This window comes from Phlebotomus papatasi, chromosome 1 (assembly GCF_024763615.1).
Source record: "Phlebotomus papatasi isolate M1 chromosome 1, Ppap_2.1, whole genome shotgun sequence".
NCBI lineage: Eukaryota > Metazoa > Arthropoda > Insecta > Diptera > Psychodidae > Phlebotomus > Phlebotomus papatasi.
In genome coordinates this window covers 94,028,576-94,055,055 of record NC_077222.1, presented here as the reverse complement: position 1 = coordinate 94,055,055, position 26,480 = coordinate 94,028,576, and the positions used below count along the sequence as shown (strand labels likewise).

At 34.3% G+C, this 26,480-nt stretch overlaps 1 protein-coding gene across 3 annotated transcripts in view; it reads left to right on the top strand.

Annotated features, from left to right (window-relative positions):
- Window positions 1-26,480, top strand: part of LOC129809771 (neuroligin-4, X-linked) — a 161,297-nt gene that overhangs the window by 79,870 nt on the left and 54,947 nt on the right. For all 3 annotated transcript variants that reach the window (XR_008752673.1, XM_055859842.1, XM_055859841.1), the window contains exons 6-7: window positions 10,173-10,320; window positions 22,370-22,873. Coding sequence is in view for 2 of the 3 variants with exons in the window: in XM_055859842.1 (XP_055715817.1) it covers window positions 10,173-10,320; window positions 22,370-22,873 (652 nt within the window). In the remaining variant the exon portion in view is untranslated. The remainder of the gene's footprint in view (window positions 1-10,172; window positions 10,321-22,369; window positions 22,874-26,480) is intronic.

Genomic DNA, 26,480 nt, shown 5'->3' with positions numbered 1-26,480 from the left:
AATGAATGAATGAGTCGGACATGGTGAATAATGGCAAAATGTATTTATGGAATACATAGAAAACCAATTATTGTAATTTTTCTGCGTAAAGAAATGCTACTTAAACGCTTGTTTTTGGACTGATGAAATTCTTTTTTACTTCTTCTAAATCCATAGAATTATTCACTGTTTCATTCAGAAACATAATATAAAAAAAAAGAATTATCAAAAATATTAAAGAAAATTTATAAAATAATGATAATACTGAAATAAGTCAGCATGCACTAACTGGGTCGCCTTTTCGCTAATTCACTTTTAATGAAACCTTTGGATTTAAAATACTTTTTTTCACAAAGAAAAAACAATATATGTTTTCAATCAACCAGCTGTCATTAGCGAAAATATCACTACTAGAAAATTTTTAGTTAAGAACCCAGCTGGCACAAGATTGAAATGAGTCGATTACACTCACTTATTTAATGGATAAAAATATTATTTTCGCTTTTTTTCTCAAACTTGAATAGTTATATTTTGTTACTGTAGTGACTATATTACGGAAATAAAAATATTGTTTTAAGTGGATTAGACATAAACGATCCAGATAGCGAAGCGCCCGGATTATCACACTTGACTATAGGAGTTCCATCTTGTCCAGTAATCGTACCTTTGTAAGAGGATGCAATTTTTCAGCAAATTCCTATACCTAATCCAATCCGCCAAGTCCCTTTCCATCTATTTCGGGAAGTACTAAGTGCACCTCAATGTTTTTGGTCCAGAAGGTTTTGGAACATTTTTCAAGCGTATTCACTAATCAACAGTTACTGCTGCTCGTTGACATGATTCTACTGCACAAATGAACGAAATTCATTCACAGAAACATTGATTGTAAAGTACCGGCTTTTGCTTTTTAGACTATACCCAAATATTCAAGTTTTAAGAGAAGTGGTCGACTTTCAGTACTGTTTTGTCCAACTTTCAGTAGTGGCCGAAATTTCACATTTTATCCTTTACGGTTTAATCGATCTATTAATTAATATAACAAATAAGTTATGCCAATTGATAATCCAACCGACGGCGACGCGTTATTTTTGAAGACTTAAAACATTTTTTTTAATGGTTTGAATCTTATTTAAAAATATCCCTTTTTTAGTTTATGAATAATGAATAAGATTATTTATTATTTTTATTTTATAATAATTATGCACAGTAAAAATTAAATGAAATTTCTTGAATTCCTTACATTCAAACGACACTTACAGTAATATTCCAATGTGAAACAAATTACTGTACACATTATTGTAATAGTAATATTTTTAACGCTTATCATACCATAAAGTTCACTTTTAAACAATTTATTGTCGTTAAAAATTTCACCTTTTAAGTTGAATATTTTAAGGATTATCGATTGAATAGTTTCTCTTCTTTTGTTTTATGTTATCATTATTGTCGGACTTTCGGGCATTGGAAGATAAAATTTAACGACTGGGGATGGTTGTATATGGAAAATGAAAAGCAGTCAAATGACTATGGCAACTTTTAGTTTGCTAAAAGTCATTGTATTATTGGTCTGTTTTCCAATTTCTACGTACATTTCGGGAATTCAACTGGGGAAAATTTTATTTTCGACTGAAAAATGTTTTACTGTCTTTAATTTCTATTGGTAATTTTCTAGAATAATCATGTTTCTTCCCTTATATCACATACGATAATACGCACTCATTTATTTTTATCATCCACCCTTTTGAAAACTTGAATTCAGACACTGCCTCAATTAGAGACCAAACGGTTAGGAATAGTGACTTGGGGTTTTTAGAGTCATGTCTTTTGAATATCTCGGAAACGTTTCGTATGATGTTTTCTAGAAAGACTCATCGTTCATAATGGAAAATATCGTTGAATCCTTTCTAAATGGGGTTCCAAAATCAAAAGTATAATGTCTCTAAAAAAAAGTATTTCTCAATCGTTTTGGAGTACCTAGTTTAGACTCATTTGAAAAGTCTTGGAATCTAGAATGTCTGAATAGGTTCCAACCATTCCAACCAGGTGCGAGCTGCTAACGAACCGATTAAGATGAATTAATTGTTTTTTAAAAGGAAATTTTGTGTAAATCGATTAAAAGACTGAAAGAAATCATGAGCGCCGTTTTCAAAATAAATTAAAAAAACATGATTTTGAAGATTTCCCAGAAAAGCTATGCAAAGCCATTGTGAGGAGACCTCGACCTCGGGGTTGTCCTAGGACAAGGTGGCTGAATCAAATTCAGAATCTTGCTTGAGAGCGCCTTGAGATCGAACCCGAACATCTTCCTGAAGTGCCGGAGGATCGACAGGCGTGGGCTGCTAACCTTGGTGTTCTAGGCCGACGAACCCAATAACGATAAGCGGTTGAAAATGAATGAATGAGAAAGGATGTGGAAAAAAGTGAGAATATGTATCTAGGCAATTACCAAGTACCTGTCGAGTTTTCTGGTTAGGGAAGGTTCGGCCAGGGTTTGATGACTCATAGTGTCTAATACCGGCTTCAGACAGGCTTAGCTATGTGGCTTAAATTCTCTAACTTCTTATCGGTCAATTTTTTTGGAAAATTTTGATTTTTAATTGTATTATGAAGGGCAAATGATCTATTAGGTTCTGAAAAATCAATAAAATCGGTTTCTGTTGAAGGTTTTGAGAACCATGGGAACTGGGTTAAACCCCTGGTCTGAAGACAGTCTAAGGTGACTGTCTCTATTGATCGCTCTTTGTAAAGTGCGTCACTTTATTTAATTCAATTTCGGGTAGTTGCCGTGTTTCAGTAGTTGCAATCCGCGAGTTCTATCGACAGGCTGAACCCTAGAATCCTTTCTCACTCTTTTTTCTGTCTTGATTATCGCATTTGTAAGAGGGACGACCCTATTTTTTGTGATTAAATTAATGATAATAACAAAAAAATATTCTTAAAATAATCATTTAATTTTGAGTTATTTTTTGACTTCATAAAGAAATTCACACCCCAAGGAATTGTATTTTGGAAATCTGAAACTCAAAATGTTTTGACTTTACGCTATTGGTCTGTCTGTATGTTCAGCCATTAACACCCCTAGAGCCTAAACGATAAGAGATAGATGCTTGGAACCTTCGCGGATCCCCCCAAATCATGTTTTTTGGGATTTCTCGACAACGCATCATGCGACATTTTTCATTTTGGCATATGGTTTAATGATTACCCAGGTGGATATTTCGTCCTTACACGAAAACCCCGTTGAATCATTCCTAATAACGGGTTCAAGGTTAAAAGTTTGAAAGGGTCGAGAGAGCATATTTCTCAACCGAACGTTATCGTGTTTTGGCTTGTTAGAAAGGTTTTGGAATTTATAATAAAACTAAATCGATTCCAATCGGTTATGAATCAGTAATAAATCGGTTCATAACCGATAACTAATTTTTATCCGAAATTCAATTCAATTCCACCTAATGTGAATGTTTTGCAATGCTTTGAGTGATTCAATCTTTTCAATAAATCGGTTGTGAACCGGTAAACGGTAAATTATGCGAAAGTAACATTTGAAGGATAACATCCAAGTCACAAGTTCGAGCATTTCGCAAAGCTTGAAATGCTTTGCCACCCCATTTGATAACGCAATGAGTAAAGTTTCTTATTTAATTTTATTTCCAGTCTAACATCCTAATCCATTGGAAAGAAAATCAATTTGACACAATAAAATGAATCTCTCAAAATACTTTAAAACTGGAAACTGATATTAGCTTTATGGTAGTATTTTAAGTCCTGCTAAATCCATTTTATTTTATCTGAGAAAAGAAACTAAAGAACTTTTCTTAAGTATAATACATATTCATTTTTTGCAATTGAACTGGCAAAGTTGTACTTTTAAAAAGTTATTGGATATATCTTAACAAGATTTTCTCTGTGCTACTGAGAAAAGTGTGCTGAGATGTTCAGAAGTTGTGAAAAGACAGTTTTTTTTATTCATTTGTAATTCAAATACACTTTCATTTCTTAAATGGCATTAAAACCAGATGCAGCTAAATAAATTACTATTTTCAGTTCAACAGTTTAGTTGCAATTTGCTGACAAAATAAAAATAGAATGAAAAAGGTGAAATGGATTATATTGTTAATTTAAATATTGAGTTTTTTGTATGGAAGATTCACTAATTACATGGAATTTCATTAAGAATTCATCATTCTACATGCATAAGAAAATGAAATGAAAGACTTTAAAGTTCTTTTTATATGGCAGTCAAAGAAATAGGGGAGCTTTTCAACTTGGCAGTTTTAAATGAATTATGTAAACAAGCTCACGCTGAAAATGAAGAGAGAAGTTTATTTAAAATTCCAGAGAGAGCATTTTATATTTTGTAAAATAGTGATTCATAAAATTTTCCTGTCGATTCTTTTGTTCCCCAAACAATTTGTTGTATTTTAATAACCATCCTTCGACAGTACATCTATTCATATTTTAATAGTCGGTTTCACTTGAAAATTCAGTTGTTGTACATCGTGTTTTTTGCTCTTGATCACTTTTTCATATTATTATTTGTAGAGAGAGGCAAAAGCTTTCGGCACGTTGTGAAGCCTGGGTGTTATGTTTTATTGTCTGTATTTTATAATTAACTTTAAAATAGAGAGAAAAAAAATTTGCTTAAATGAAAAAAGGTATATAACATAGCATTTAAAAGCTAATAACACAAAATATAATTGGTCATAATTTCTATAAAAGATGAATTGTTCCACAAAAAAGCAACATCATGGCCAAAATTTGAGGAACAATGGGAAAATGTCTTGTGTTAAATGATAAAAAATGAGTAATTTTCTCCTTGTGTAAGGGGGACGGTGAAAAAGCTAGCATATTGCAGATATAGTCATGGTTGAAAATGATAAATTTTCGTTAGTGAACAACCCATGAAATTTGTGCTATAATTTGTCTGATTGTGCATGAGAGGGTAGAGACAAATTTTGCAGTGTCGTGCCAAAAACTATGGTGCACCTCAAACTGGTTAAAAAGTTCAATAGGATAATCTCTTTTAACGATTTGCTGAAAAGAGAAGTGGTTTTTGAACAAAGAAAGTCGTAAATTTCACTTTTGAAAAGTCAAAATGAAAGAAAGATTTATAGATTAAATTGCAATCATTCATTTTTGCTAAGCTCAAATGAACAAAATACGCAATTTCCTGCCACAAGTACTTGTGATTTTATGTTTAATCGACTAGAAAATTGAGAATACTGATATTGACCTGGATTTGATTGAGAATACACTGGAGAATGCAATGATATTATGTAGAAATTTTGATTTAGATTTTGCAGATGATTTGCATAGAAATAATGAAAATTGTGTCAAAACTTCTATCTTGAGATACAAAGTTAGACATAGGATAAACAAAATAATCCATAAATTTCATTTATTTGCACTTTAAGTTAAGGTTTATACTAAAAGCAAAATAGGGTATTTTTTGAATCAAAAAGGTGATATTATTCATTCGACCAATTATTCGGATTCGTGGAAATCGGATGAACTTTCAATTTGCACGATATTCAATTACACGGAAAAAAGGCAATACATGTTGAAAGCTTTGCGGAATGTTCGATCTTGTGACCGCTTATCTTTATTGGGTTCGTGGGCCTAGGACACTCAGGTTAGCAGTCCACGCCTGTCGATCCTCCGCCACTTCAGGAAGATGTTCGGGTTCGATCTCAAGGCGTTCCAAGGCAAGATTGTGAATTTGATTCAGCCACCTTGTCCTTGATCTGCCCCGAGGTCGAGGTCTCCTCACAATGGCTTACCATAGTTTTCTGGGGAATCTTTTTCCATCCATACGTTGAACATGACCATACCATCGAAATTGTGATCTATCAACTCGAAAAAGTAACTTATTGAGTCTTAGGTCCTTGACAGACTTATGACTTAAGCCGAGAGACGCGGCTTAATAGAAAATGATAACCATTATTTCGAATATAATTCCGCTAAGCTGTCTCTCGGCTAATCCTTAGTTATATCAAGGCCCTTAGCTCCTCATGAATGTCTACGTTTCTTACTCAATTTCAAAGAGTGATTCTCTTAACCGTCCGAAGGTACCTTATCTCGGCAGTTTAATGCTATACTCTGGCTCTCAAAAGAAAATTGTTTGGCTGAGAGTAATAGAAGAAATAATCATACGAAAGAGTTATTAAATTGTTATTGAATTTTGTATGAAAATAGAATAATCGGTAAATTGGTGCCTGTTATGTTAGGGAAGGTTTATGCAGTTAGACGAGAGATGTGCCTGCCAATTGAATAAACCTTCCCCAACAGAAGAAGGCTTAAGGCACCAATTTAGCGATTATTCTATTTTCATATAAAATTTCTTAATAAATGCACTGTTTACTTGGACAGCAGTTATCTATGGGGAGATTGAAGTCTCGAAAGTGGTTTCTGAGATAGAGACCCGGGCTCCGAGGCTTAGTTTAACGGTCTAGTTTAATTATATTCGAAATAACGCTTAAACTACATTTTTTATCATTTTCTACTAAGCCGTCTCTCGGCTTAAATCCTGAGTGTGTCAAGGACCTTACAGATTTGCGCTTTAGGCTCAATCTTTCCCTGAAAATTTTGTTGAAATGAAGAAGGGCTCAACAGAGCGCCATGAGTCAAGTTGGCCTACATGGCAGGCACTGAACCGATTGAGAACAGGCGTAGGACGGTCGAAGGTTACTTTACAAAAATGGAACTTTAGACATGATAATTAGACTTTATCTGAGTGTGAACGGTAACAAACTGTAGAGCATTTCTATAGCTATTCGATATGTCCGATGAGTTGTACCTATAACAATATATTAAATGCAAATTATAATGCTTTAGATGTGGCCCAGTTCTGGGATAAAAAATTATAATGTTTCGACACGATGAAGAAAAAGATCGGTAAATTACCAATTGGAATCGGTTTACACGTAACCGCGAGTCCAAGACCTTTCAAACAAATCCGTACTTTGAGAAATACGTTCTCTAGAGTCTTTTTAACGTTTGAACTTGAAAGTATTTTAAAGGAATTATTCAGGCCACTTTTGCAGTAAAGGATAGTGTACAAAACTTAAAACTGCTATAAATCTTCAGAATAAACCTGCTAAAGTAAAATCGGATTCGAAAACTAAATAAAATTGAGCAATGGTGCTTTATGGTGAGAAAACAACACATATAGAACAGTATTTATTCGGAAATTGACATTAAGACTTTCAACAAAGAGCGTGAAAATTCAGGAAAGTATGTCAATTCCATATGCAATTTATATAAAGATGGATAGCAAAGCATCGTATGTTTTGCGAATTTATTCATCAAAAGTTGTTTCACGTCATTTCTCGTTTACCAGTTCATAAATGATTTCAACCGATACATAAATCCCTCAAAAGATCACTCAAAATAGCTTAGGAGTAATGCAATTAAATGTCGAATAAAAAATAGTTATCGATTTATGACCGGTTCAAAATCGGATTGGATAAAATTCTGATTTGTCGGGGTTGCCAAGACCGTGGACCTAAATATGACATCATTCGGTAGATAATTATGCTCTTTAGAGCCTTTTGAACTTTTTACCTTGAAAATTCATATTAGGAATGATTCAGCGGTATTTTCGTATATGAACGAATCGTCTACTTAGGAAACAGTTTTTACTCCTCCACCCAGAGGTCCTCATCTCTAAGAGCATTTCGGATTGTGATACTTTTGAAAGACACAAAAATACGTACATAACAGATGTTCTAGCATGTCTTTCAATTTTCGGAAAGCTTGCTTTCCGAAACCTTAAAGGCCTTCAGTGGATTAGTGGATAGAATCCGTGATATAGAGCAGGTTTACGACCTCGGGGGTTAAGATATAACAGGAAAATGGGGAGTGCATAATGGGCCCAAATAAGTGGCCTAGATGCAGCGGTTCCGAAAGGAATATAATCGACCCATAGACAAATCTTCCGAGACCGTGCACCGGACAATCCCATACGATCATATTCTAATCCCCTCCATTGGGTACCCGGTCTACTTACAGGAAACTTGGGCTTTACACTTTGGAGGTAAAGAACTCGATCCTAGACGAACTAGTCGTATATACAACAAAGAGAGCTCCGCTGCACTTAGACAATCGGAGTTCTACTCGTTCAGAACCTCAAGAGATTCCCTAACGTTAGTGAGATCATCATACTCTAGCTGTAACTGTCCCCTATTATAATATACTTGATGAAGGCTGAAAATAATATGTTGTATGTGTACATCCAAAGGGTTATTATTAAGCAATTAGAGTGCCTCGAGTTCCTGGTTTCTCTAGTTCCCCGTGGGTTCTCTGACCAGATTAGCTGGAATTCTCCGAAATGAGTTACCCCTTGTGTATATCAATATACTGATTGCAAACCTCACAGAACTGAGTATTAATTAATATTAATCCAGCACAAATACGAATTTGCTTTGGTATGGTTGTTTGCTATACTACTAACTATGACAATTTGAAATCTGGAGCTTTCCACCCGATTTAAATTATATTTTAACGCTAAATTTAGGTCCAATAGAGCGAAAGAGCCTACCAAGCTTCTCAAATCACACCTATCTTGCCAAATTGCAGAGCGCTTTTAGCTATTTTACCGCAAATAACGGCTGGATCAGATTGTGGGAAAAATTTATAGCCTAGACAATTTACATCGGGCAATCTCAGAAAACATTTTAGATGATAATAGAAAGGGTAGGGGGAAAATGGTGAATGGGTCACAGGTGAATGGGTTATTTCATAGGTTCTTCGGGGTCCAGGGTTGATTTATAAGGGAGAAGTTCTCCAAGGATCCTAAGTCGGTATCTCTGACCGTTTGGTCTCCAGATCTGATTACGGCTAAACAGACCGACAAGCAGACGATAAAACAGCGTGACATTATTTTTTAGAAATCTTCTTAAACGCAAAGTTATCTAATCAAAATTATATAGAATGAATGCGTCTATATTGAAAAATTAATTAATGATAATAAAAACTGAAAATTGGCATTAAAATTTGCACTATTGATTGCATAAACTTTAATACCATAAATAATAGAAATTTTCCATTGTTTTGTCCTGGAGGTTGGTCTGAATGCTAAGACAGCGATGGCCGCACGGGAGGTGGGTTAAAAGAAAGAGATGAAATAAAATTCTGTATTCTATTCTCTATTTTATCAAAACGAAACATTTAGAAGATCGAACCATGTCCTAGAATTCCAGACTTAATGGGTATGCCTAAATGATTCTAGATTATAGGGAAAAGCTTCGGAACCATCGTCATCTAGAGCTTTAAAGTCTTCTTCAAAGATAAATTTATTTCAGCTCTCAAGACATATGGAAAATACTTCTTAGTGACATTTTGTAATATTATTTATTCGGTTTATATCAACAATGCAATATTGAATGTGCCTTATGTTCTTCACAATGTTTACCCTATTTAAGAGTAATATTGTCAGAGTTAAATTGTAATGCTTTAGAAAGTTAAATACTCTTTAATTTTCTATTTGTTTGAAATGAGATAGAATGAGGACTTACAGTAGTTGAAAAAGCAAATTTGACTTCAAACCCAAAAGTTATTAATTTCACCAAGAAAGGATGAAAACATTTTAGAGAAATGCACCATAGGAAAATTGTCATGAAAGCAGACAAATAGTAGGATTCGTGATCTTGAGCTTGTGAATTTTGATGCAGGCAGTCTACAAATGTGAGAAATGCACTAGAGAAATTGTAAATGGTGCAAAAGAAGGGGGACATAAGGGGGTTTACATTGAAGATTAAGCTTGCACCACGTTTGACCTTATGAACTTCCATATCTCAAGTACTATTTGTCGTCCGCAGTGAAATGGTGGCGAGGAAAATATGTGGAGAGGGTGTGAGAGAGAGAGAGAAAGAGCTTATACCTCAAATTTTCCGGGAATTGTATTTGCTGTGCAAAATTCCATATGAATAGCATATTTATCACATCAGATATGCACTTCTCTTCTGATATAATGTGCTTCTAATATTGACAAATACTGTTCAAAGTTTGAAGATATTTTCCCATGGATTTATGGGGTGACAGTAGAGATTCGCCATATGGGGATGCAATGCAGTTGAAATTGTGGAAAGTTTTGTGTTAACTCATGAATTATTGCACTCACATAATATACATTTTGATAAGTATTCAAATTGACCGCGTATATATAACTTTGCCAATATAACTCTATTATTTAGATAGTGGAGATTCATCATCGGGCGAATCGGGTCAGGAAGACTACAAAGGTGACAATTCACAGGTGAAATTGACACAGCATCCAAGGAACACCCTGTCCATTATAAATTCTGTGCTCCTGCACAAACAAGCAATCAGCAAATTGACAAGGTAAGAAAGTATATATAGATGTACCTCAAGTTAAGGAAATAACTTTTCTAGGAAAGTACTGGGAAAGTAAATAAAGTTGAGAAAGTTTCTGGACAATGTTTCACCAAGTTTCAGTCTCTGTGAACCAAGATTTTTTTTCCAAGCTATTATCCTTTGGTATTCTTAGCTATTGTAAAAGCATCTTTCGACCAGAGATTAAGATGAATAACTTTTATAATTTTCCAATAGGGAAGGGATAAATATGGGCAATTAATCCTTGAAACTCTTAAAATGTAATGGTCCATCTTGCATTAAGAACCATCGGGAAGATCGGGAACGAGGTCAAGTTTTTAGCATGAACCTTTGTAATGCTAAGATTCAACCAATCTAATCAACATTAAACTTACTCAGTAAAAACATAAATCTTATCAAACATTGCTCTAATTTATGCAATTAACATCTAAAAGATGCTTTCAGGTAAAATGAAAACTTCTTTATATTCCCTTTGCCAAAAACTTGCTTGGAAATTTATCATCTTTTGAAGTTCTAAATTGAGTTAATGCTCAAGTTTGATTTTTCGCTGATCAAATTTAAGTTTTTACTACTCGTTTATACAGTATCGCGTTGAATATCCTTGATTCTAAAAATTATAACTTAGGGCCTGGGGTATAAAAGCTTAATTCAGAATTTGCAGTAAATGTAATTTTTTAAATTGAATCTTATCAATATGAATGGATTTTGAATTTTCTCTAAATTTACCCTACTTGTATCCGCTCCTGTTATCTTCTAACCATATGTTTGCTTATTTCGCCTCCGGAGTTGATTCAATAATCCCACTTCGGAATTTTGTCGCCTTGCTGACCTTAGGACTTAAGACCATTGTCTTAAAGACACCGTTTCTGACTGACAAATCAGTTTCTGAGTTTGCCGCAGGAGGCGCTACTTTTGGTCAGGTGCCAAATAACTCAAGCTAAGTTACTTAGATGGCTGCAACGCACCATTAAGTGACTGGGCCTCTCGCACAAACCTGCAGTCCTGGCTCCGGAAACGTAGCATAGGTCGCTGTCGAAGAGTCCGTCCTATTGGAGGCTCCTTGCGAGTTTTCGTAACAATCTTGGTTTTACGGACAGGGGTTTCTACACACAGAAAAATGGAAAATTCTTAAACAGAAACACCCAGGAATTTAATTTCAAATCCCATCCAATGAATGCCAATGCCCTAATTCTAAATCCTTGATCATTTAGTTTTAGTTGCAATTTGCAAATCTGTAGACATTTTTCATTTTCCAGCTAATCCTGAACTTAAGTTCCCGATCTCTCAACTTAAAAGAGCTAGGTATTCTAGCCCATTTCTTTCGCTCAGAGCTTCTAAACTTAAACGTCTCGGGAATTCACGTCCAATTTAAGTTCCCAGGATCTTATATATTCTTAAATTTAGAGTCCAAATTTTTCTGTGTGTAGCTCCTCGCCCAACCCTCTAGAAGATCCAGATCCCTGAAGAAGTTAACCACCTGGTGTTGGTTACCCAATCTTTCACCTGAGTGTACCGGGGCCTACCAGATATCTATTCCACTTGGAGGTGTACAATGGGATTAAGGGGAAGAGGCTATGTGTCGTATTTCCCCTCCCCCACCCCCCTATTTAGACCACAACCAACTCAAGCCGAAAATTCAAAATTCAAAGTACTTCAGTTTAGGGAAAGTTCTGAATAAGGCTATTGCCCTATATCAAAGCTTGTTTGCAACATTTCGATTTTCGGAAAGAGATATCCTAATAACCAATTTAGACAATGTACTACAATTAATGAAGATATGATGTTAATATTTTGGAATTTGATGGTTAAACCTTTAAGAACGAGAAGGTTTAAAATTGGGGGTCAGAAAAAATCATTTTTTCCACCTTTTTAGAGCGAAATATGACTTAACATGGCCGTAGGAAAAATTTTTTGGATCACCGGTGACCCAATCGTTCTTAAAGGGTTAGAGATTACCCTAAGATCAATTTTTAGTTCTTAAACTATTGATTATTTTTATGTTTTGGTAGAGTAAATCTATTTTTTAAGAGCTTAAAAATGATTTGGTGAAGGTCCTATTCCTAAATCCTTATTTAATTCTTAAATATCTCAAATTTAACATTAGAGATATGCAATTAATTAATTTTAAAAACACTCTAAACTCTTTTTTATAATACTAGGTAAATAAAAGGAGAATTAAACTTCCATGAATGAAGACATGGATTTGAATGTTTTAGAAAAATTTTAATACAAATTTTATTCCAAGGTTCCTTCCAGAAGTCCTTGAAACCCTTAAAATTTCAACTTAAACATAGATCATTATAGAGACTTTCAAGAGCAAAATTGCATAAACTTTTTTTTTAATATTATTAAATAAACTATGTGTCCGTAATCCTACAGACCTAAGGCTTAACCAAATGGTTTAACCTCCTTAACTGGTTGTTGGTCAAGATTTTTGAGAAAAGTTTGATTTAGGATTAAATACTGAAAGTAAATGATCAATGAGATTTTCAAAAACCAGTAAAAGTTATAAATAAATGTAAAACCAGTACAACTATTTGGGATTTTGCAACTTTCGGGAACTGGGCTAAACCTTTAGTCTGAAGACTCACTGCCTTACTAATAAAGGACATAGAAAATGTATTGAGACTAGTCTCATCCCTTTGATCGTTGTGGTAAGGGAAATAACCTGTCCCATCTTTGGGCCTTGCAATCACTCAGCAATTCCTAATGATCTAATCTAAAAGAACTATTTTTTTTAAAGCATCCTGTATTCAGGAATAATGAGTAAAGGTTCGTTATCTTTTAAGTCTAAAGGAATTGTTTATAGTTCCTCGCAGGATGCATCGGGATTTGTGGTAAATTTGGATAATAAATTCCCTATGTCATTAATATGTGCTTGAAGTGGATCTTTTAAGCGTTAACGAATACTTTCTTAAATATGTTTGAGTGCTTTGTATTCATGTTCATCCCTGAACAGAGATTAATATCTAAGGATTATTTATATATAGATAATTATTAGGCAAAGAAAAAATATATAATAATAATATGTCTAATATATCGACGGCTAATGGCTCTCTTCAAATGGCTCTCCTGAAAAGTTGTCATTCTGAGATAGCATAGTATGAAATGGAACCGTCGATATTAATTATGCCTAATATATCTACATTAAAGGGGCGCAAGGAGCTCTTATCGAGCGCACGTCTTAAAGAGTTATATCTCGCTAAGAATAAGCGGTTTTTGTGACTTTTTTTTTGTAAATTTGTGTTCCTCAAGACATATCGTCGGTTCCGAAGAAGACTATATTGTAAGTCCAAAATGTAAACTTTACAGGAAAGAGGTTTAAAGTTTGACAGCTAAAAATTATTTTTATTAATTTAACTGCAATTAGTATACTTTCAGCTTTTGAAACTATTGTATCATACTTACGCATTGAATATCTTCCAGTTAACACTACTTTTAAATTAATTATAGCAAAATTGTGGGCAAAAAACTAAATAATTGGGCACGCTGATTTTAAGTTTTTTCTTGTAACTTTTGCAGGAATATCTTAATCATAATAAAATTTTGTGGGGATATAGATCTAAGGTTTCTGCATCCAATGATACTATCTTTTTATACTATTGTAAGTAGACTTACAATAGTCTTCTTCGGAACCGACGATATGTAATAATTTTTGAAAATTTCGTTTTGATAGATTGATAAGCAAAGTCACAAAAAAGCAAAAGAAAAAACGCTAATTTTAGGCGTTCTCCAAGATATAGGGGAAACTGGGGCACCACCAAACACGGGGTAGCACCAAACACTAATTTTTGTTTCTAAACTACTTGGACTATCTCGACTATTTCTTCAGTGCACAAGCATCCCTATAATGCCTATAAATTTCTATAACCCTTATCCTCTGAAATCGAATATCTGATTAATAAACGCAGTGTTTGGTGATACCCTGTGTTTGATGGTGCTCCAGTTTCTCCTAATCCCTTAAAGGTCAGTGATTTTAAATTATTTTATTTTAGTTTATTTAATAACCATGCTATTGAGCTTTTTTACATTTCAGTTTATTTACATTGAATTCGTTACAAAGTCGACTTATTTATATAGTGTAACTATCCAAGAAAAGAATTTGTTACCAAGAATTCATATCAGGAAAGAGAATGAAGGAAAATATTAAAATCGACGCGATGTTGAACTTCCCGCGTGCAACTTCGTGTAAAAACTTTGCAGGATTTTCCGCGAAGTGAGAGAAGAGCAATAATATGCTTTTTTCTGACTCTGTCGAGATATTTTTCTCGCATTATTAAACAATTAAAGTGACTGAAAATTTTTTTCCGGAATCAATCCATATATCAATTGTACAGAAATAAAAGACAATCCAAAATCGTGTAGTTTATATTAATAAAATAAGCGATAAATGCGAACGGGTTAATTGAGTGAAGTAGATATAGTTATTCGGAGGTGCACCATGGATTGACAACCAGAAAATCAACATATCTGTTTTAAAATAATGTTTGATCCAGAATATTTATAAAAATTTTATTACTTGCCTCACCGAATACATTATTAATTTATAAACATGTTATTTTTGCTAATTTTATTTGATGTTTTTTTTCGTTTCTCTTTCAACTATTCTACTAAAATTGGTTTAAAATGTATTTGTTCGCAAACTCCAATTCGATTTCAATTTACCTACCGAGATAATTAAATAAATGCATTGAAACTGAAAGTGGAATAGTTATATTTTTTGAATTATACAAGCATGTTGAAGAATATCCGGATATTTGCTCCCCTAACGTAACGACAAGTTTTGTTTTTTAAATTGTTTTTACATTACTGCTTTTGAGCTCTACCTTTTCAGAGCATATTAATTTGACAAGAAATATTTAAGTAATAACACTCAGAAAAGGGCAGTTCTAACTTTGTATGGGATTTGCAAAAATACAGCTCTTGTCTGTAAGAATACTTTAAGAGCCGAATCAACTTAAACATGTCGTGCTTTGAATTAAGAGCTGTGCTCTAAAACAGATCAACTAAGAGCTGGCGTATCTTGAGCGAAATATCATCTCACTAGAAAATTTCCAGTGGCTTTCAGTGCTGTCAAATGGCAGACAAAATAATTTACAGTGCAATTAATTCGCAAAGTGATGATTGTTTTCGCGAGTTTTATTAATAAAATTATAGTGAAAATTGTGGGGGAAACCTTTACGAGTAGTGAAGTGTCTTGTGGTTTAAAAAATACAGTGCCGACAAGAATTATGTGAAAATTAGGTGAATTTTTGATCGAAAAATACAAAAATATTTTTTTCTGAAAAACAAAACATTGTGACTCACAAGCTCGCTCGAGCCTCTGGAGTGTTGTGCAACAGTGATTTTTTATTTAAAAATGTTATATAGTGAAAAATTTAAAAGATTTTTGCGAGATGGTTCCGGTGAAAAAAAAATTGTAAACATGTCGGGCATCTCGCTCATCGATGGTCGGATGGAAAAAAATCTTCCTAAATGTGAGTTTCGATTTAGACAAAAAGGGATGAATTTCGTTTAGATTTTAATAAAAAAATAGGGAATGTGAAATACAATAGATTAAAAATGTATACAGTGATACTTCAATAAAAAAAACGTGAAATTCAATTGCGTTTATTATTTGTGAGTGTACGTCAATATTGTTGCGATACAGCAGAGAAAATCTGATACTGGAATCAAAGCTCGTTATGCTTTGCTCCAAGATCTGCTCGGTGCTTAAAATTCCTTCAGAGACATTTTTTTTAATCTTTGAAAATTCAAACACTGTACGTTCTTGAGCCAAAGCATGTTTTAAAAAAAATGCTTTCGTTCAAGTAAAATAGTATTTAACCCAAGACACAAATGCCCGTTCTTATTTCAAGAGCTAAATTAAGAGCTGTTTCTACAGAGCTCTTTTCTGAGTGAACGTCTACCGCCGCCTTATCATTGGTGACCAACCCCTAGAGAATATGAACTAAGGGCAGAATCACATTGACAGTAAAATGCTCGCCGTAGCTTCACCGTATTTCGTTAATTTATGCATTTTCATTGCAATTCTTACACAAACTTTCCATTACCGTATTACCTTATCTCATACTCGGTGGCACTAGGTGAAAATAATATAAGAAAATTGAAGAAATAAAACGAAAATGCGATAAACGATGAGCAAAAAAACTGTATGATTAATTTCTCTTAGTTTTTTTGCTAACCGTTTATCGAATTTTTGTTTTCTATCTTCAATTTTCTTGTATTATTTTTACCTAGTGTCACCGAGTATGAGATAAGGTAATATGGTAATCGAAAATTTGCGTAAGAAATGCAATGAATATACGTAAATTAACGAAATACGTTAATGCCAGTGTGATTCCACCCTAATGCACTACATCTAAAAAAAAACAAGTGATCAAAATAGTGTTTTACTGTTTTTTTTATTATAATATTTTGTGGATATGATCTAAACATCAACCCTACGTTCAGAGTAGAGCTACTCAGAGCTCTACTGCATTTACTATAGCTTTACAATTTTTTAAACATGTATAGTTAGTCTTACATAACTTTTTGTAATGGCAGATTCTTGAAAATCCAGACTTTTCTCTGTGTTGATTTTTCCCAACATGATTTCCATGCAGGAATTTCTATTGTAGCTTTGTAAAGTATCCCTTAGTAGAAGCTACAATTTTTATAAGTTCCTTACAAATTTCCTTCTTGAATTTGTAAATTTAAGAAGTAACAAAAAATATCATCTAAATTCTTGGCAAGTCTCTATATAGTGCTCTTGACCTCATCCTTTTACAAACTGTTACTTTTTAATTTTCTGGCAAATATATTGCCCGGAAAAATGTGTGGTAGTAAATTTGATTTTACAGCTGTACCTCATAAATTTCATATTAATTTTCGTGTATAACGTAAGCTTCCTATAAAATACGAAAAAAAGGTTTCATGGTTAATTCACAACTTTAAGAGCTCTATAGTGTTCCAACAAAGTCGAATTTCATTTGGCCTTAAAGCACTTGCTAAATGTAATTTAATCTTATGATAATGAATGTGCTTTAAATGAGATACTGTATAAGGGCTTAAAGAGTGTGCTTATGCTTATGTGTCTCTCAATTCTCTGACCCATTTTGTGCTTATACACAAATTGTTATTAAATGTCTCCCCCAAAAAAGGTATTTTTCCGTAAGTAATTTTCTGGCTGATATCCAGAGGGTTTAAATTGAAAAATTAGAACTGATTTCAAATGCAAATGATTTGAAACTGATTTCAGCAATTAGGTCAAATTCGTGCGATTCAATATAAACTCGACAATGTTATTAAAATTTATTTTATTAGAATTCGTAGCTTCTGGCAACAGAAAAAGTTATTTATACAATTGAAAAGCAAAAAACTAATTAATTTGGCAATTTATTCTTAATGACCAGCACAATATTATATTTTACTGTATTGAAATACATAAATATCATGACAAAAAAAGCTTTTGCACTTAACTGAGAAAAATTGTACGGTGGTTAAATTGGAATTTAAGTGATTGGTCATAAAACTACATCACAACAATTTTAAAGTTTGTTTGTTGTTCGAGTTATCAAGCTTTAATTTTATTAAATTGATTTTATTAATCATTTCGCAACAATTTTGTTTCATTTTGACACTTAAGTAACACTGTGCAACAATTATAGTTCCGGTGTGACTGAATTTATTTAATTTTTTACAAAAATATGATGCAAATGTCTTCATGTAGCTGATAATTATTTAAAACAAATGAAGTTTGTGATATTATCGTTAGAGGCATTGTGCAGAAAACTTGAAAAGCGGGTTCTAAAACTTTTAAACTGATTTATCTGAATAGCCAATAGGGTCTTTTATAAAGAGGAATGCATTTGACCTAAAGCTTTAGCCTTTTTGAGCTTTATAATTGCATAAAAATTAATATTGATTTGATAAAGTTTTAAGTGGTCTCATTTGATTATTCTCCGCTCATAGTACAAAGTTGCAAAATACATTAAAGTACAACAAGTCAAGTACTGAAGTAATTAGAAATTTTTGCATGGAAGCGATAGCCAAATTGAATAATAAATGTTAGTTTTTTTTTCGAAAATGCGCAGCATCTCTTATAATAGCGCAACCAGTTTTTTTTTAGCCATAATGAAAAGGTAAAACAAGTTTAGTTATGTTTATCTTTCTTTGAAAAAATGACTGAAAGAAATACAGAAAGTATAATTATTTAGAATAAACAGTTCTTTAAACCTCTAATTAACAGTTCTTTATGAAATTAGGATGAACATAAATACACCATCTTCAGAAATATTTAAGTAAAAAGTTCATTAAATATTAAGGCCGAATACAATACCATGCATTAATCATGTAAAGACTTTATCATCCAAACTATACAAATTTCGATGTATCTTGTAAATTGCTAAGCACCAAGCAACTCCTTCAGATGTAGAAAGCAAATAATCTTCATTCTTCCTCACAGAAAGCTAACATGATCCTTTTAAAATCTTATTAGATTCTTAAATTAGAATAGATCATTAAATATTGCTGAGTGATTGCAATGCATTAGTATAGTATAGGTTATTATTACCTATTCTAAAAGGACTTAAAGGACGATACCAAATTCATTCTATTTGCTATATCCTCAATTAAGTAGGATAAAGAAACTCGTTCATTAAGGGCCAAGTAAGTTTATACATACTAATTAAGTTTTTTTGCTAAATTACTAAATTAGTCAAAATTTATTTTTGAAATTCTAGAATAAAGCTTATATCAATTTTTTTCTAGGATGTTTCATTTTAAGGATTCATAAATATTAATTCTAATAATTGTCATAATTTATCTAAATTTTAAGAAAAAAGTTAAAGTTTTTCCAATATTTTAAATATAACAATACTAAAACAAAATATTGCAAGTATTGAAAGCTGATTTTAAAAGATTTGCAATTTCAAAAATTTAAACAGATATCTTGGAGCTGTATTATAAATCTGTTTTAAGCAATTTTTAAAATAAAAGCAAACAAACAAACAAACTGTATAAAAACCAGTAGTTTAAGAACTATTGAAAATCTAACTTATGACAATTTGAAAAAAAAATAAGTAAGGGCATCCGACAATAGAGAAAAACGATACATCGGAAAGAAAACAGCGTATAACTTAAAGAACAGGAAAAAAACAAATAAGAACAAAAGCCAGTAAGATGTCTCTATGTATATAGTATATAAAAATTGTCGTTCAAACTTCAGTGGGAATTTTCAGAGGGAAGCTCCCTTTAGACGCGACAACACAATTTGTGGAGTTTTCAACCCAAATATAAAAAAACTCACTCTTCTCCAGAGCTTCCGGTTTCAACACGCTGCGTGTATTCCTTAGTGATCGAATTATGTCAAAGATCACTGGGTTTCGTTAGGTGGGGGATCTTACAAATTTGGTGGGAGGGTTCCAGGGTGCTCACTCAAAATCTAACCATTTTGCGATTTAAAAAAGAGTAATTTTTAACTCTTAATATAAGATGTTCTAAGTCCTAAAAATAGTTATTACTAGGTTCTCAACTAATTTTTTATACATCGGACGGACATAAGTGATGCTAACGACACATATAGTCGCACATGTCCGAAGTTACAATAATTTTATAGGTCAGCCATCTCTGAATACACTAAGATTAGTTCTAAGAAAAATATTTTCGGGGAATGGTACTTTTGCATTTTAATTTGAGGAAAAAATCAAGTAGAGTACTCTGATTAAAAAGGTCTATAGAGCACATCAACTACCGAGAGCCCACCTAAGAAAATAAGTTGAACAGACAAAAAGACCAAAAAAATTGATAGCACCTATCTGCAAGTGTTACTGGATGAAGATGATAAAATTAGCTCGCGGAAAGCTCGCTAGTTTTCTGGCGTTTACGAGCCATGGGAAAATTCAAGTGGAGGAAAAATTTCAATAATCGAATTCTGCAATTTTGCCCTTGCGGTATGAAAGAAAAAGTTTCCAGCACCGAATTGATACAAGCAAAGGGATATTACTTAGTTCGAGTATTCCAAATCTAAATTAACGTAGCTTTCTCTTATCAAAACTTTAAAACGGGGAATCATGTAATACGAGTTGTTTAAACCAAGCGATAGTATCAATAGGCATCACAACTAATTAATTTCGATTGTGTATGTCGAAAACCGGCCAAAATCGGTCAGAAAACACAAGCGGCTGATATTACAGCATTACAACCCTCTATGGTCTAGGAGGTCTAGGACAACATCAAATGTGCTACTACCCTCTCTGTATTCTAAAAACGTTGTTTCTTTCGATTACCAATTGTTCTGGTTGATTTCTTATGGCGTGCTTGAGCAGTACTTTGCCAATATTGAAGTAGTGAAAAATCAGACGTATGAGCGGTTTTGGTCCAATCACGTCTCATTTATGGTCTCTCATGTATAGTCCTACGATGTACCTTGTGTATATGGGCATGAAAAATAAAACAATTCAATTAAAAAAAAAAAAAAAAATTTATCGTCGAGGTATCCATGTGTTATCAGAGGAATGGTAAAATTATGTGGCTTTCAAGGACCGATACTTAAAAAATGTAGTTTTAGTATTTTTCTAAAAATTTCTCATTTCTTATTGCTAAAAATGTTTTATGAAAAAAAAATTATGAAGAGCCTAGTACAACTTTTTTTCGTGTAAATTTTAGGACAAAAAGAGTAAGAGTTACTCTGAAAAAAGTTGAACCACTCTTGTGAATATTACATCTAAAAATAAGTAAAATTAAACTCTAAAATATAGTTGATCGTAAATAACAATGAAAAAGCCGAAAAAGAGTTAATTTAACATCGATTCGAGTAAGTTTTACTGATTTTCTGATTGATTTATTTGAAATGTGAGCATAACTTTCACAACACACAATGATTGTTATAATAATCAACTGGATGAAAAATAAAATTTCCGGTATTTTATTGGTTAATTTTCCAAATGAGAGTTCAATTTTTCAAATTCTGCTATACATTGATCTCTTTTCAATTGAACGATAATCTTTTCAGCGATTATCGTTTGAAATTTTAACTAATTTCAATTTTGTTAGAGATATATTTAGGGGAAAGTGCCCAAGTTTTACAATAACTAAATTTTTCGTATGTTTTTTAATAAATGTGACTCATCTTTTCTATACTTCCTATATTTTAAAAACTAGTGGAAAGTGTCTTGTTTTTAAAATATATTGTGAAATCGTATTTATTCAGAAACATAGGAAAAATTTAGTCATTGTAAAGCTTGGGACCGTGCAAAGCATGGGCACTTTCCGCTAGACCATTTTCTTTATAGACTTTAATTTAGACAATTTTTTGAAAATTGCATAGATGAGATCCTTAGTTAGAAAGCCTTGTTACTTGAAAGGTCCTCATCTAATGACTAAGTCAATACATCAAACTAGCTAAAATTTACATTGTCATGACTAGTTTTTGCTACTTGGGATATGTTTTCCACATTCCTTGTGGATTTCTCGAATTTTCCATGAATTCCTTTTAGATTTTGAAGCCTTCCTTTAGGGTTCCCAGGGAGGATTTCCAAGCATTATCCATGTAACCCTCAATCACTTTAGTTTAAGTTCCCCTGCAATGATTTACACCTAAAAATTTTCATAAAGAATACCCTAGGATTTTCTATGGAAATTCACTATAAAATTTTTGTGTCTTTAATACTAGGACCGGAGCAAGAAAAAAAGGAATATTGGAAAAATAATTCAAAAATTCTATTCGTGCTGTTTGATAAAAATTTCATAATATTTATGAGGCAATATCCATTTGGGAAATTGCAGAGACGAACAAAAAAGTTGTGAATACATTTGTCCAGAAATTTATTCCTCAGACTGTGTGTATTTAAAATGTTTCAGATATAAGAGTATAGTAGTATTTCAAAATGAATGGAGGAGCTCCCATAACGTCTGACTTTAATTCATATTTCTCCCCTTTTTTTGTGTTTCGTTCTTTTTCATGCCTGAAATCTTGTGGCTTTTTGCTGTGGTTGAATGTAACTTTCATTGCCCAAAAAAAAAAAAAAATTGAATGGGGCCCTAACCAAACAAATAGATATGATCTCATGACGGGCGTAACAAGGGCCGAATCATACTTTTCATTCAATTCTGAGGATGTTCAGTATGGAATTGAGGCTGACAGGAGGTCAAAAATACTGAGGACATATGTTAAAAATACCTACAGCTATCATCTCAATGAGATACTGGCAACAATTGTGAATGAATATACAGACTGGGAGCGTCCTGTGCAGCATCCCATAAATATCCGTGATGAGACAATGGAAGCATTGAGTGATGCTCAGATTGTAGCACCAATATCCCAAACTGCCAATATCCATTCGGCCGATCATCGAAATTCCTTCCTCTATGTCTTTGAATATCAATCCAAATTTGGGGATTACCCACAAAGACAAGGTTGTATCCATGGTGAGGATTTGCCATATGTCTTTGGTGCTCCACTTGTGGGTGGCTTCAGCCATTTCACGAGGAATTACACTAAAGCAGAAATCGCACTCTCCGAAGCTGTCATGCTCTACTGGACAAATTTCATAAGAACTGGGTAAAATCATCAATCACACATCTTCTTGTTCTCATGCCAAAACACTGGGGATCCAAATCTTTTGCCTTTTCTCTGATCCCAGACCTTCAAATTTCCGGAGGGTAGATTCAATTGATTCCATTTTTGGGGGATCTCTGAGGGTGGGTGTCGACTGTCACATCATCATCCTACATTATTTTACCTTTTCCATCGTAGAAATTTTGCTAAATTTATACAACAGACATTGATATGACATTTAAATTTTATGTATTTCAACTTGGGAAATATGTACGAACATTTTGAGAGAGAGTTTCTTTCAAAAATATTTGTTAGAAATGCTTTAAAGTTTTACGATTTTACATATTAAGTGGAAAATTTAATTCTTTAAAGAAAATATCCGATGATAATCTTTCCAAAGACCCATAATATCGTTACATTGAATTTTTAATACAAATCTAAGTTTAATGACGTTATTAATGCTTTTCAGTGTTTGGTATTAACTTATTGCATATAGGAATATCCATTTAAATGTACATATCACGTACATTTGAATGGAATTGGAACACCAATCTTATTTATTTGAGTTCAGTATTGAATACGTAGATGTTAAAAAAATAAAACATATATTTGTAGTAGGGGAAAGTACTCTCCCTTCGAATGTTCATGCCTTCGAATTTTATGAATCTTCTTTTATTTTTCTTAAAAGACTTGCACATTTTTATTAAATATTAGTAAGCTTATCATCAATTATCACATGCCTGGAGGCGGGCACGGATAGTATTTATACCCAAACCAGGCAAAAGCAATTACGAGGAACCCAAGTCCTTCAGGCCAATTAGTCTGACTTCGTTTTTGCTCAAAACCCTGGAGAAACTTTGCGATAGGTATGTTAGGAGTCGGATTCTTATAAAGAAGCCCTTGAGTCCTATGCAACATGCCTATCAAAGAGGAAAATCCACAGAATCGGCTCTTCATCAATTGGTGAGTCGAATCGAAAAGTCAATTTGTGACAAAGAAATGGCTCTTGTCGCTTTCTTGGACATAGAGGGAGCCTTTGACAGGGTTAACTCTGCGGTCTTGGTTAGGGCGATGAGAGAATTTGGTCTAGGCCAAACCCTAGAAAAATTCATCACTAACTTAGTGAAAAATCGCATGGTGGAGGCGGAGGTCTGTGGGTCTCGCCTGTCGGCAGCTGTGAGCAACGGTTGTCCACAGGGTGGCGTGCTGTCTCCCCTTCTATGGACCATGGTGGTGAACAGCTTACTGGTTCAATTGAACTCTGCTAATGCTTACACACAAGGATACGCCGATGACGTCTGTATTGTCATACGGGGTAAATTTTTATCTACGCTCTGTGAACTAATGCAAAGAGCACTAACAATTGTCGAAGAATGGTGTGGTTCTAGCGGTCTTAGGGTTAACCCTGACAAGACCGCTCTCATCGTTTTCACAAGAAAGTACAAACTGCAGGGGTATAGGGCGCCCAAATTCTTTGGGAAAGACCTTATCCTCCAGAAAGAAGTAAAATACCTCGGTATTTTACTTGATCAAAGACTGACATGGAAGAGACATCTGGAGGACCGTATCACCGCGGCCACTAGATGTTTCTTTTCATGTCGATATCTATTTGGCAGATCATGGGGTCTGTCGCCGAAAATCACACTATGGATGTATCAAGCCATAGTTAGACCTCTGATCTCATACGGAGCTGTGGTATGGTGGCCTAGAGTTGAATATAATAATTCGGCTCGGGCACTACAGCGGCTTCAGAGATTAGCCTGTCTTGCAATTACAGGAGCCATTAGAACTGCACCCACTGCTGCTCTGGAGGTTATGCTAAGCTTGCCTCCACTTCCGCTCTGCGGAGGCGGGTATGACAGCATTTAGACTGCGCACAGCAGGTACATGGAAGGTTGGCTGCCACCCAGTGGGACATGTGCGTATCATGGACTCACTTGTTCGAAGGCATCCTGACCTTCTAATGAGGGATGATTTCCAGTTGGAGGAAAGATTGCCTCAAAAGAACTTTAAACCTATACTTCACACAAGGGCTGAATGGAGAGATCACGCGGGTGAGATTATTGAGCCCGGTACAATTGCACTCTTCACTGACGGCTCACGTGTAGAAGAGTCCTCAGGTGCCGGGTACCACTGTCCAGAACTTGGACTTGGTGGGTCGGTGCCTCTTGGCCGAAATACCACGGTATTTCAGGCCGAGGTCACGGCAATCCTGGTTGGAGTACGGAGTCTGATTGAGGCTGGTATCTCCGACCGGCGAATAAACATATTTTCTGACAGCAGAGCTGCTTTACTATCCATTTCAGGATATAACTCCCGCTCTTCGTTAGTGCTTGAGTGCCGGAAAATGATAGAAATGGCCTCGCTTAATTGCGAGATCACTCTCCATTGGGTGCCTGGGCACTGCGGAATAGAGGGTAATGAGGAGGCGGACCGCCTCGCAGTGGTGGGAGCGAAGACCGAATTTATCGGTCCGGAACCCGCTGTTGGAGTATCCCCCCAAACAAAAAAAACCATCATCAAGATGGATTTACTCACACAACACCAAACGAACTGGTCTGCTACTAGAAATTGCCGTGTGTCCAGACTGTTTATGCCACAAGTGAACAGTAAAAGGACAGAGTACCTGGTGGGCAGCAAGCGCTGCAAAGCGAGGCAGTTTGCTAACCTTCTCACCGGACACTGTCTAAACAAACACCTTTTTAGATTGGGTATACAATGTAACCCGATCTGCAGGGGCTGTAACGATACTGAGGAAACGGTCCTACATTACTTATGTGACTGTCCCAGTCTCTACAACACAAGACGAGTACTGCTGGGTAAAGCGGTGCTCTCTTGCGACGAACTACCACAACTGAAGCCGGCCTGTATAATGGAATTCATCAGGAAGACTGGCTGGCTCAGTACACACGACCCTTAAAACGAGGAGTTACAATGGACGGGGATGCATAATGGGCCCACACTGAGGCCTGGGTGCAGACGGCGAACTAGCGAGGACATGAGGATGGTGGTTGATGGTGTGGCTGAGGCTGGAATTGCGGCTGGAGCTGAGTGGAGCTGGATGGCGCATGGATGGAGCTGTTCGCCGCCCCCGAATTCTAATCTAATCTAATCTATCATCAATTATTGATAATTGCCTGATAAATATGTGTAATTCTCTTAGGGAAAATAAAAGAAATTCACATTATTCGAAGGCATGAACGTTCGATGGGAGAGTACTTTCCCCTACATTCTACTTTTAGCAAAATTTTTTTTTTTTTTTTGAAAATAACACGAGACAAATTAAAAGTAACGAATTTTGAATATTTAACTGAAATATTTTCCTAAAGTCTAACAGTTTATTCAGGAGAACTATTTTTAAAATGATTTGTTCATGTTTTATTTGTCTTTTTGACTAAAATTCTACTGCACACAATTTTAGAGCACATTAAATTTAAAGGCTATGGCTTACTGCAAAGGGTAAGTAACTTGTACCGAACGCAGTTATTCAAGTGACGATAACGTCGGTATTTCGTAAAAATTGCATCTGTCTGTCGAGCTCTGTAAAACTTTACTGATCATACGATCCCTACAAAAACCCTATCACCTTGTTTATTTATGCAAAAATCGC